The sequence below is a fragment of the Cuculus canorus genome, chromosome 10 (assembly GCF_017976375.1).
Source record: "Cuculus canorus isolate bCucCan1 chromosome 10, bCucCan1.pri, whole genome shotgun sequence".
Lineage (NCBI taxonomy): Eukaryota > Metazoa > Chordata > Aves > Cuculiformes > Cuculidae > Cuculus > Cuculus canorus.
This window is the reverse complement of record NC_071410.1, coordinates 7,482,297-7,495,255: the sequence shown is the minus strand read 5'-3', so window position 1 is coordinate 7,495,255 and position 12,959 is coordinate 7,482,297. Positions and strand designations below refer to the sequence as shown.

The 12,959-nt window shown below is 42.6% G+C and overlaps 1 protein-coding gene across 2 annotated transcripts; it reads left to right on the top strand.

The window, feature by feature from the left end:
- Positions 1-948: 948 nt before the first annotated feature.
- Positions 949-11,292, top strand: VGLL1 (vestigial like family member 1). 2 transcript variants are annotated; one of them, XM_009562500.2, is made up of 6 exons: positions 949-1,194; positions 3,725-3,788; positions 4,594-4,823; positions 5,386-5,805; positions 8,132-8,191; positions 8,856-11,292. In XM_009562500.2, exons 3-6 carry the CDS (start codon positions 4,613-4,615, stop codon positions 8,894-8,896), a joined length of 732 nt encoding a protein of 243 aa, XP_009560795.2. In that variant the 5' UTR covers positions 949-1,194; positions 3,725-3,788; positions 4,594-4,612; the 3' UTR covers positions 8,897-11,292. The 2 variants fall into 2 exon arrangements, with proteins under 2 accessions (XP_009560795.2, XP_053931731.1); XM_054075756.1 differs by having other exon boundaries at positions 959-1,194; positions 5,389-5,805; positions 8,856-11,287.
- Positions 11,293-12,959: the final 1,667 nt, after the last annotated feature.

The following is a 12,959-nucleotide window of genomic DNA, read 5'->3' as shown; positions in this document are numbered from 1 at the left end:
TCCTATACTACGAAGGAATGAATAATAATCTCATTTTTACCCAGCGTTTCTCTGAGGTGTTCATCTGGGAACTTTAAACTAATGCCATCTAACAACCTTATGAGTGCTTTAACTGCCAACCTGAGAAGAAATTCTCGAATGAGGGCTTAAAAAGCTTCAGCAGAGGAAATCTCTGCTATAGAAAACAGTATAGAAAAGGGCATCACGGAATGAGTGACTGAGATGAGCACTGGCCCTGCTGATATCCTGGAGCCCAGTCTGTCTCGCAATAAAAACATGATTATGCGAAGAGTGTGTCAATAAAAGACTAAGCACCCTCCCGGGAAATCTTACAGCCTGGTAGTTAAGTTGTTCTGGGAGATGGCAGAGGGCGGATTCATACGTATTTAGGCAGAGGGAATTGGATTGTGCTCTCCTGCTTTCTGGGTGAGTAAACAACCTCTTAAGTTACTGCATAAAAGGCGTAATGTCACCAGTTTGGTGGCTCCAGTTCCCCGGTGCATTTTCCAGCTGAGATTGGCACATTAGACCCTGATTCAGCGTTTCTGGTATTGCTGCAATTTGGTAAATTTACCCAAACCAAACTGTTTCTTGCTATGACCTTTACAGAGAAGAATGATATTTTTATGTTCTGAAGATTTCTGTAGTAATTTAAACCGATCCAGCAAAGAAGAGAGAGAAAATTGGTTATCCAATTCATCTGGGATGGAAACAGGTGATCTTTTCCTCCTTATAGTTACCCTCTTAATACTAAATATGCCAGACTCTGGTGTAGAAAAGTCCTTTTTCATCCTGGCCAACTTTGGTTCCCTAACATAACTTATCATCCTACTCTAAACTCTTCCGAAGTCCAGACACCATCACCTTTATTGTGTACACATTGTCATTAAAAAAAAAAAAAAGTCTGCTTACAATCCTATTTTCCTCATTCCTGAAACCTCCTAACCTGGTTGACTCGTTGGAGTGCATTTCATGCATTCCTAGCAGATAGGCTGAAGGAAACGCCTAGTTCACTGGCAGCTGGAGGCTAGAAAGCATGTAGGGAGTTCATGAACAGTGCTTGTCTCCTTCCTCAGCCATAGCAGAACGCTCACAGCCTTTCGGGGGAAGGATCCCAAACTACTGGACGCAGCATGACCGCCTGCATCTGGAAAACCTCACTTGGTGCGGCACCGCTCATGACAGTGAGTTAAGGTAGGAGAATTCAATGTTCGTGTTCACTGACATGTTCAAACGTTCCCTTGTTTGAAAGGTATTTGATGAAAAATAATGCCTGCTTGTTAAATTATTGCTTAATACTTGGGAAGCGGATATTTCTTTTTTTTATTGTATTTATTTTTAAAACTGGTTTGAGCTGTGTGAAATGGAGACCAGAATTCTCTGGGAAATGAATGGTACTGACAAGGGTGGGGAAGGTGAAAGAAAGCATAAAGTATTGTCACTTGTGGTAAGCAGCCAACAACCGCGTCTCTTGAGCCTCTGTTGACCCCTTGTCCACCTGAAGGACAAATAACTTGAACAATTACATGCACTGTTTTGCCATAATTAACCCATTCTGAGAGTGGTGTGGAGTGAGCTGAGTGTTTCATCCCAAGTTTCGCTTCTGCTACGTTTTGACAACAGTTTGTGGCAGACAGCTTGGAAGGATTTCTGCCAGTTTTTTGCTGACTTTCTGCTGGAAGACAGAAGAATGGGAATTTCAGGTAATGAAGACCACAGTGGTCCAAATCCAAGTCCTGACTATCAGGACATTAAGTTCCTCATGTCCACTGAAAGGACGGAGATATAACCTAGACGCTATCCAGCCTCCTTGTGACTGCTTGTTGGAAAGCAGAAGAGGTTTTTAAGGGAAATGAGAAAAAACAGATAATTGATCTTTAAGAAAACTTATTCTTTTTCTAGCATTGTAACTACTCTGGATTCACACAAGCGTAACGGCTGCCACATGCCAATAAATGGTGCTAAAGGAGCTTACAATTAATATCACAAGCAAGTTAAGCATGTTAATAAAGTGGTTCAAAGATGCAATGGTTGGTTTGCACCGAGAGAAGAACGGGAAAATAGACCTCTGGGCCAGAGCTAATGCTTTTTAAATTGTATGTTGATGTCTAGTGGTGGAACAATGTAGGAAGAGCTGTTTGCTGCTTGCTGTCAAGGTGGCCTGGTACAGTCCTTTCTCAAGCCATATGGTTGCTGGTGACTTTGCCAAGCTTTCACTGCTTGAGTTGGAATTTTCAATGGCAAGCATTGGCCTCCAGCTAAGCAACCAGAAAGTTTCTTAAGCAACTGGTTTCCAAAACAAGACTGTGGAAAAAATAGCATCTCTTCCTGTACTCAAAGTTCTTCCAGTTATTTAGTGAGGTTGTGCTATGTCCTGCTTCCCTCACGGGCCTTCGGAAGTTGCCTGTAAATTAGGAAGAAGGTTTCCAGTTTGTTTTCTATGTTTGGGAAAGTTTTTTGTTCAGTTTCCAAGTTCTGAACGCTTGTATAAAATCAGAACTGAATCAGACAACTGTTACAGAGCATCCGTAACTGGTGACCAGCCTGTGTGTGTCCCGTCCCTGGCACTGTGTTTAGCTGGGCTGGAGGCGGGGAAAGGATGCGAGAATGGCAAAGCAATAGAAATCCTAAGATGAGGGCTGAGGAACTCTTGGGTTTGAACATAAATTGGTAGTTGATGATAAGGGATTAGGGCTAACTGAGCAAGGGACCATGGCAGAGAGAACTGAACAGAGAATGTGGGGAAGGTAAAAGGTAACAAGCAAAACTAGACATAGAAGCATATAGTAAACATGGACAAGAAGCTTGCAGATGAAGGGTTAAGCATAAAAGGGGGTGGTTTATGGCTGGATAACCTTAATCCTCCTATTTCTTAATGTCCAAGTACTTGGCTTTGCAGCCTGAACAGTCTTCTCATGTGTAAGAAATACTGAGAGGCCGTTTGAAGGCAGCCTTTGCAGGTACTTCAGAACACCCTTTGAGACATAGATGAGCGCAATGTTTATTAGGAAGCTTCTGAGGGCTGGAGGGTTTATGGTTAGAAAAGAATTTGATAAGTGTATAGGAATAGGTTAAGCAACACCATGTACTGTAGGGTGAGTTGGATGGAAACACAACGATTCATTAGTTTTTGTGCGATATAATTGACTATCAGCCAAAGTCTGGTCTCAAAGTAATAGCAGCCTATTTGCTACCAAGGTAATTCTGTTATGCAGCATCAGGAGCTGACAATGAGGCTGGAAAATTGAATAGAAACAGAAGGCACTTCTCACTGCATTCATAGGCTGAGCATAGCTAAATATGATTTTGATTACAGCAGAACGTATGAGCTCTGGCTGTAGAAGAAGCTCCCCTGCGGCCAGAAACTGCACAAATGCATAAAAACGATGCTTCTCCAGGGCAAGCAGTGACGTTCCTTGTCCTACTCTTACCATATCTGGCAGCAGAGATTTTTAAGGAGAATGAAAAGAAGACTTACATTCTTCTTTTGACTTCCTGCGAACTGTTTTAGAGTAATTACTGTCTTAAACCTAAAACGTCTGCTTGAGCTACAGTGTGTGTTTTAGCAGTCTTGCTACCAAGTTTCAAGCAACTGGCAGACCTACAACGTGCCTAAGTAAGTAGTTTCAAAGAAAAAATAAGGCCTTTTGTTTGCTTTTTAAAAATTTGAATTTGGTATAATTTGTGTTTCCAATAGTTTAGTCTTGGTGTCTTTTTCTAACAGGGGAAGCGGCTAACTACTCTCGGAAGTCTTATCCTTGTGGGTCTCTGTGCTGACAGTGATTAAGGTACTTCGAACTTCACCTTGTCTAAAGTTATTTTAAGCCCCGATTAGTATTTGTCCTTCTTTTCCCTCACTTTGTCAGTATGTTTTTTGAGCAATACAAACCCCAGAACTGATCGAAGCATTTTGCTAAGTTCACGTGAGCTTCACCCAGGGTTAATGCCACCTCTATGTTGTCTGAATTATTTGTCCAAGTGCTTCAGTTCTTTAGCATATTTCCATCTCCAGGTTATGTTTGCATAATGCTAGACCCTAAGCCCAGGGTTATAAAGACTTACGAGGGCAGGGGTGAGAAATGACACCTGGTGGATAAATATGCCCACTTTATTCTTCAACAGAGCCAAAGCTATGGCATTGATAGGTAGCTCAAGGTTGGTATCCATCAGGGCCTCTGTATTTCTGAGCCGTTCACTACTTTCAGGATGTAGTTTTTCTTACTAACTTGGAATATTGTATATTTATATCAAACTTAGAGCCTGCATGGAAAAGACATTGCATTATGTGAGTTAGACTAATGGGACTCGATTTGTCTGATTGGGAAAAATGCACTCCCCTCACCATTCTGAAAAACGTTGCACATATGTAGTGAAAGTTTTCTCCTTTTTTTATTACTTAAAGTATTTCATATTAGAAGTACAGAATAAGGAAATCGGTAAAGAAAAGGTCTATGGAAGAAGCAGAAACCCAGATAAAGAATCTAATCTTACTGATAACGGTTCTTCTGGCCCTACCAGTTTCAGGAGGAAGATAGGCTGTGCACTTAAAGTTGAAAAGTATTTCTTTGACTGGTCTAGGGTTTTTTTTGGCAGGGGCTGTTGGTTATTGAAAATGGAAGAAACGAGGAGGCTCTCGCCAAAGCCATGTAAAAGCAAAGAACCTGTGAAAACAGAATGGGGGTCTCAGAGTGTCGTATTTACGTATTTCCAAGGGGACATTAACACTGTGGTAGATGAACATTTTTCTAGAGCTCTGAGCAATGCCAAGAACCCACAAGACCTGAGCACAAAGCAGAAGGGTGAGACAGTTGTCCTGAAGAACGGTGAGCTGTTTTCCATGATCATGGTGTTTGATGGCGGTGACTGCCTTTCAGTAACGAATTTAAAATGCAGCATGCTTAAACTTGGAATTGCGCGCAAACAGAAAGCAAGAAAATCATTGCTTGCAAAGCCTTGGATTATGTAGCTGGGACTTCCTGCGTAAATCCCTGTGTTTGCTGGGGTGCTTTCCAAGGCCTGCCTGGGCCTGTTGGCAGGACCAGGTCCTCATTTTCCAGCCAAGAGTCTCTATCGTTGTCAGATATATTAACTGCATTGTGGATTAACTTATTGTCTTTGCAAAAGTATATTTGTCTAAGTTTACAATTGTTAAATCGTGTAATATTTATTTGCAAGTACTGGTGGTGGTGGTTTAGACTGCTTTTAGTATGATTGATTACAACAACTGCTGTTGATTTTTAAGATAAGGAGCTCTAAAGTGAATATATATTTCTTTTAAAAATGCATGTGCAATCTGGTAGCATTCCTTTAGAAGTCTGTTGGAATTTGCCTTGGAAAAAAGGAAAGAATTGAAGAGACTTCAGACGCTTTCTTTCTCTTTTAAAGTAGATAGCATGTCTTCCCATCAGTGGAATTTCTCTTCACATTGCTCCAAACCATATCCGTCATCTTCTGCTACAAGCATGTCAAATTCTGGCCTGAATTTTTCTGCTGCTGATGTGGCAGGTCAATACCAGCCATCAGCTCTGCGGAGTCATCCAACTCAGCCTGCAGATTTATGGCCTTTCCCTTCGATTGGGACTCCCAGTCTTACCAGTTCGGTGTATCATCATGACTTGCCCGACCTGCACGCGGTAGATGAGCCGATCTCTGACAGGAAATACGGTTCTCTTCTTGGTCTTCTGCAACAGGAAAGGTGCCTACCGTCCATGCAAGAATGTACCATGAAGCAACATTTAAGTTCTCCTTGTGTGACTGGACCTGCTAGGTTACAAAATATAAGTCAAAGTTCAGCTCTTGGAGGAGGTAAGAAAATACTATCACTTTATTCTTTGATAGCATCTTATCTAAAGAGACAAAACAACACAGTCTGCTCCTAAGGTTCTCAAATTGGAGCCATCTTCAGCCCAGTTCATAGAATTTTTTTTTCAATGACTGATCCATGCTGTGTACAGTGGCACTTGGGGTTGATTAGCTGTATAGTATGGCTTAATCAAAAATATGCAGCGCCTACTTGCACAATATTTTACCTTCTGGCTGAGATTAGGGGGATGTTTTAAGTGACGATAAACATTATCAACAGCACTATCAGGATCTCTACCTTACAGGTAGCAGACAGAGTGGCACTGTGTGTACTGGATGCTCGTGTATCGTGGCCTCAGGTTTTGCCAGGGGAGATTTAGATTGGATATTAGGAAAAAAATCTTTACTGAAAGTGTGGTGAGGCACTGGAACAGCTGCCCAGGGAAGCAGTGGAGTTGCCATTCCTGGAGGTGTTAAATGTGTAGATGGGGCACTTTGGGACATGGTTTAGGAGTCATATTGGTAATATGTTGATGGGTGGACTTCATGATTTTAGAGGTCTTTTCCAACCTTAACAGTTCTAGGATTTTATTATGGGGTGGTCAGGTAAGAGCCCTGAGCAATGGATCTTGCTGTGTACAGCGTTAGTGATATTCTGAACACAGGACATGAAAGTGCAGCCTTTACCTGATGGCCCAGTCTCTCTCTGTACGTGGAAGGACCAGCGTAAAGGAGCTGGTGGGCCAGCCTTGCCTTGTCTCCTAGCTGGTTACTGCCTTCCATGAAGCACTGTTGCCCTGTGTGTCGAGGGCTGTTTGCTCTGTGCAGTAGATTTCTCGGAGCTAATGTAGTTCGCACAGAAGCAATGATTGTTGCTTATTTATTACTAACAATTAGTAGGAATTCTAACTCTAGGTACCACCAGCACACAGAAGAAACGTGGCTGGTGGCTGAAGTCCCATTCCCGGGAGCTTATGTCCCCATAGCTTCTAGGTCTGCTGGATAAAATTACTCCTTATTGAGCAACTTCTGCCTTTGAAAAGCAATCTGGGATCAAACTTCCTGGCCAGAGCCTGATGCCCTGTTAGGGTACGCCTGCATTGCTGTTCCTGGGCGTTACCCAGATAGTCAGCTTGGCACTGGCCTCCAAGAAAAAGGGTTGTGAAATTGTTTAGGGAGTCTGCTGGAAAATACAGCGTGTCCTGCCTGGTGCTTCTAGATAAAATAGACAAGACATGAAGAAGCAGTCCTGACTCTTTGGCTTTGAAAAATAACCAACTGTGAAATACCTCCTGGTTACCATGTTTCTAATCTGCATCAGCAGGAATTTGGCAGAATATGGGCTAAAACTATCATTCATATCTGCAGGCAGTCTTATCCACAGGTCCTTTCTTGAGGCTACATGGAAGCTATGCTTTTATGAAGACCCTCAGCTGTAGGTGGTTTGCTAACTTCTTCCTGCCAGAGTGTCTAATGCCTGTCCGTGTCTGTGCACGGAAAAATAGGAGTGAGTGTGTATGTCTTCAGCCGGAATACAAACTTTCTGCTCATGGTACATAGATTGAGCTGAGATGGTATGTCTGTGTTTCCCAGGCATGCACCCTAGACTTTTTGCAGCTAGTAAATGACAGTCTAATTACTTTAAAGACACTGGGCATCTAGGATTTAAGAACAAGGTTAGGTACCCTCTTCCCCCAAAGGGGGATGTGAGCCTGTCAAGGCTTGGGAGCTGAGGAACTGAGTCCTCCAAAAACGATGTTTCATGAAACAGGTTTTGCGATTGAGAAAGGAAAGCAGTGCTAACAACAGTGGAGTTTTGTTCAAAATGTCAGAAAGAAAATGAGTGGGGAAAAATTGAAAAGGAAATGAAACAGCTCCGTGTTTCCCCAACCATCTCCAATTATAGCCTATCAAGATGTTTACAGGGCCTCTCTGAATGTTCGTGGAGCTTCATAACACAACATGTAATGCTATGTGTGTGCTTATCAAGCAACCCAAAAAGAATAGAAATGAAATGACTGGCCTGTGTTCACAGCGAGTCTTTGGCAAGTCCCTAGGATGTGTGCTTCTAGTCTGGCTGTGGGAGTCCCTGTTTCTTGGCGCTATCTGTTAAATATACTTCTAGTTGCGTTGTGTCATGTTTAAGAACAGCTGATATTTATATTTATGGAAGTGTATATTGCTGTGCCAGACAGCACAGAGCTCCTCAGCACCTGTGCTATAGGCTGGGCTGCAAAAGCACAAGGTTTCTTTAGGAACTATAGCCTATTTTTAGTTCTGTGTTGAATCTATGCTCATCCCTGGTATTTTTTATTTTTTTTTTCTTAAGAGAGGAAAGCAAGCTCTTACCAAGGCTCAGAAAATCCCGGCGTAAGCCACGCCACTGCAGGTGAGTAATGAAAGCAGCAGATTTGGAACAAATTAATACTCGCTTATGAGGGATAGGTGCCTTGCATGTGCACTCAGAATTAAAGATGCTCCCTTGCTTGCTTCCAGACTGTATTTCAAAAGCTTGTTTTTCCCCAAATATACACACCCTCTCCCATAACTACTATAGCAGAGAAGAGCGAAAACATTCTAGTAAAACGAGATACGTTATTTTCTGTCTCCACCTATCTCAGTTTTGTGGCTATACTATCAGCCCTCCACTTCACAATGCCTATTTTGCACTGACTGTTCAAGTGTCAGACTGCAGAGAGGTAGGACACCCCTTGCCTTACCTCTCAGGCTATGGTCCCTGCTGGAACCGTGAGCTATCATTACAGCGGTTTTCACCAACAAAACCACCACACTGCTGGGAGAGCTGTTCTAAGAAATTATTCCCAAAGTATTCAGGCTTCCGTGTTTTTATTAGTCTCTTGACATCTTGTCATACCCTGATGTTGGTTCTTTGATGTGCAATATTTTGGGGCTACTTTGGATGGGTCATTCTGGTTATTCTAGTATGGGGCCCTCTTGCATCAGACCCAAAGGTGCAATTTTGTTTGCACAACATCTTAAGGGATTGCATGGACTCTGCTGTTTGACTGTCCTGATACTGCTGTGTCTTCCAGGTATTCAGATTCATGACAGAAGACAAGATTTGTACTTTTAGCAACTGGATGTTTCTGCTACTTCTGAAAGAGAAAGTTCCTGCTGTGAACTTTTATTCTTTGCAACTGTGAATCAAGAAGAAATGAACTGCAGCTATTCTGTGCTTTTTCTCTCAGCTGGAAGAATACTTGTACTATTTACTATTTGAGGAATGAAAAATGATCCTTTTCTATTCAGTAAATAATTTCTAATAGCTGTGGTATTAAACCTGACAGTATATTTGTTGTGAAGAAATATTGTCTACTTGTGGCTTTTCAAGTAGCCGTTTTGAAAGGACTCTTAGCACTTTTTAATCTTTCTGTGTTCATTCATTTACCATCTCTTCATAAGAAGCACAAGTCTTATCAATGCATTTTATAACTGGTAAGTGCAGGGATGCAGTTAGCATAAAATCAGTGCTGTAGCTTCTTAGTTCATTTTGATCTCTCCATATTGTTTAAAGTAGTCTTAGACCCCGGGCAAGAGACTTCAAGACAACCGCAGGTCGGCAAAGTGTGTTATCAGATTTATGTTTCAGAAGCACAGCAATTTATAACCATACTTCCAACTCAGAGGATCTCTTCAGAACCTATAGTATATGCATATGCCCAAAGTCTCTGTTTTGCCCTCTCATGATGTATAATTATCCTCTAGAAAACAGTGAATTAACAGTATATCTGGGAGAAAATCTGGATCTTCACTGGATGCAATTAAAATAGCGTTGAGACAAAAGCTGGAGGTGGGAATGGTCTATTTTCACAGCCTTTCTGCAGGTGTAAAAGTTCTTTTCCTGCCGTGTTGAATTTTAAGTTATTGAGCTTGAAGGTCTTGACCACCACAAGTGGAAAATCAGTCCCTTCATGGTAGCTGCACCCCTCAGAGTGGCTGACCTGGAGGTGATCTCAGTGCTCCACCATGCAGAGCTCAGGGCTGCCACTTCTGCTGTATCAACGCTGCGCGTTCGGATCCCCGCATTGCTTCACCTCTCACCCTTGGCAAATATGTTTGCTGAAGCTACTGTGAGTAAAACCTCATGTGACTGGTGTTTAGCTTTGTGTATGTAATCCCCACAGTAAAAGACTGCTTTGCCTTTATTATAAATCTTAAGGATAAAAATGATTTGGGTTTATTTTTTTCCTTCTTCATTAGCTATACATTACATTAATTTAATATAAAGGAGTACAATTAATGCAGTTGCTTAAGGAAATTTGACCTTTGAGATCTAGAGTTTGTGATTTATAGGACAAATCCTTACCTGGTGCATTTGTGGCTCTATGTACACCAGATATCTATACTGCCACTGGCATACTTCACTTACAATTTGTGGAATATTATAAATAATATGAATTCAGCAACTTTAGATTTTATGATACTAATTTTAAAAAATCCAGTTTGTATCATGCAAGTTTGCTCTAAAGTCTGCATGAGTGGGACCAGCCTGAGATCACAGGCAGAGGGAACAGCTTTAACTAAATTGAAAGGTAGCCCAACATCCTGTCTCCCTATTGATAAGCACGGAAAAATCACTCGTGTTAAATTTTTTCTACTAAGTTGCCTTTCTTCTTTTTCAACTTTAGGAATACCTCTCCAAGTATTTTTATTTTGTCATCCCAAATCACTTAATTCCCTGATTTTCAAGGCTATGTGGTAATATAGTCTGACTTCCTCTATGAGCTGAAGCAAAGATTTCCAAGCTGTACTCTGTACACCTGTCTTACTAGCACTGTCGTGAATTCCAGTAATGTTACTTCTTCAAACAGTCAAATATTATTTTTCCCTTCCTCTGCCATCCAACCTAAAGGAAAATGCTTAAATAATTTCTTTCTAAGGTCTGAAAAGATGTATATGGAAATGCTCTTAAAATGCAGTGCTTCTCGGAGAAGTTTGGTCTTGTCCCTGTCACAGCTGGGAACGTTCAAGGTGACTTACAAAGCCCACATTTCTGGAGAATCAGCCCAGTGGAGTGGGGAAAAAACATACCCTTGTTTTTAAATGCATGTCACAAAGACACAAAGACATCAGTAATTCTGCCTTGACACAATAATGCTTTGAGCCATTGATGCACAGTTTGGCAGCATCGCATCCTCTCCATCCGCTCTGCGGCAGACACGGGGAAACGGAGCGAGTGTCTGGGCAGCCCAAGGGCCGGTGTCTTATCCCAGTGTCCCCTTCGCCAGTTTGAGCTTGGTGCCGGGCTCCGCACCGGGTGTGTAGGTGCTTGCTCTCCTCCCTGACTGATAGAAGAAGGGTGACCTTGGGGCAGAGGGATGGGGAATCAAGGCTCTGCTGCTCCAGCAATTTCTTACGCCACCGCGGTGATGTACACCACAGCGTGCCTGGGTTATAGGCATCTTTTCTTCTGCAATAAACATAGTCAATCTATCAGTGCAATCTGCCTTTCATGATTTAGCATTAATAGATGTTTGAACATTTCACAACAGTTCTCTGCAAGAGGTAAGCTTTTACATATACATGTATTTAATATATGTATGTAAAATATATAAGAATATATATTCCTTTACAGTATCGTTTGCCCAGAATGGAGCGTTTCTTGCTTTTCTGCTCAGGCTAGTGCTGTGTTCCCGATGCTGCCATACTGCCGTCATGCTTCGACGATGGCATCTTCATTCCCATTCAGTACGTGTGCTCCTTCACTGGGAAGGATTTGGCAGTCAGCACACTGCACTCAGCAGCTGCCATCTGGTACTTCCCACGGTTATTTTCAGTTCCTTCTCTAAATGCAGCGATCACAGTGGTGACGGGAGGAGAAGGGATGCAGGGTGTACCCATTTCAGCAGTTTCTGACTCTCCAAATGCTAGTGCACCTCTGCGGAGACCGCTCCAAAGGACGGGAGGGCAAAGATGGGCTGGGTGTGACATTTTCTGGTAATTTACTGACCCTGCGGGAATCCACTGTTTGCCTTCATTTGGGTACCATTTCTAAAGCTCTGTCTAGTCCAAGAATAACTTCCTTGCACAGGCAAGTTTTCTCCTGTCTTTTTCTAATGGGCAGCAGAGATGCAAACAACATGCTCTGTGAGCCCTGTTCAGAGATCAATGCAGAGGAAAATACTCAGGCGTTTGATGTGCCCACCCTGTGAGGAGGCTGGGGCTTTTTTTAATAAGCCACAGGAACTGTTGTACACTTATTCACCATTCATGTTCCCGGAGACAGACTTTTTCTTCTGCGTGTCTTGTGTTTGCGGGTGCCACCTTCTGCCTTCTCATGCAGGATGGCCCTGGTCCAGTTCCTCCTCTGATGGTCAGATAAACCTTGTGGGTGGCTGGGAGCAGCGTGGCTGGCTTAGCTACTCCACCCCATTTTAGTCACTCATTAGCAATGTTAAAAATAGTCCCGGACTGCAATGACAAACAAGAGAAATTCTTTTGCTGTTAAAAAAACCCTAAAGGTTAAAAAACAAGGGCAGGAATGCAATGTCGCCTAGGAAGATGATACAGCTGGTGGCCCTCACCCTGGAGCTGATACCTCTCAGTCCCTTCAGAGAAGGGAACTCAAGCTGCTATTGCTTTCATTTTTATTCAGGTGGGCCAGTTTGCCCCATCACAGGTAGGATAGGAACACCTCGTGTACCCATGTGGTATGTAGCCTTTGGTAAACACTTGCTCATCACTGGAATTTTTTACTGTCTTCTGGTTTTTAAGCCTCTCTTCTGGCAAGCTTTGCCAAGCAGGACAGTTTTATTCCTAGTGAGGGGCTGAGAGTCACGTGGCAAGGCTGAGATCTGAGAGGAGTACATCAGGACTGGTGAATTTGTAGTTGTCTAAACTAAAAGTGTCATCTGTGCCATGCGCAATGCTGCGAAGGTCAGGAAACAGGAGTGATGTTTGCAAGTGTCAACAATGTTTTTTTTCTTTAAGGAAAATAATCTCAAAAATGGTTCATGTGGAAATGCGCTCAAAACATTGAAGAAAGCGAGCAGTTTTGGGGAAGAGAACAAGTGAGTTCACAGCATCCTTCCCACCAGCATGGAGAGCAGAAACACAAGTGGGAAAGAGCTTGCCATCAGACCAGAGAGGCTTTCACCTTCACTCGTGAATGTGACTGCTCCTCCTTCCTGGGTGAG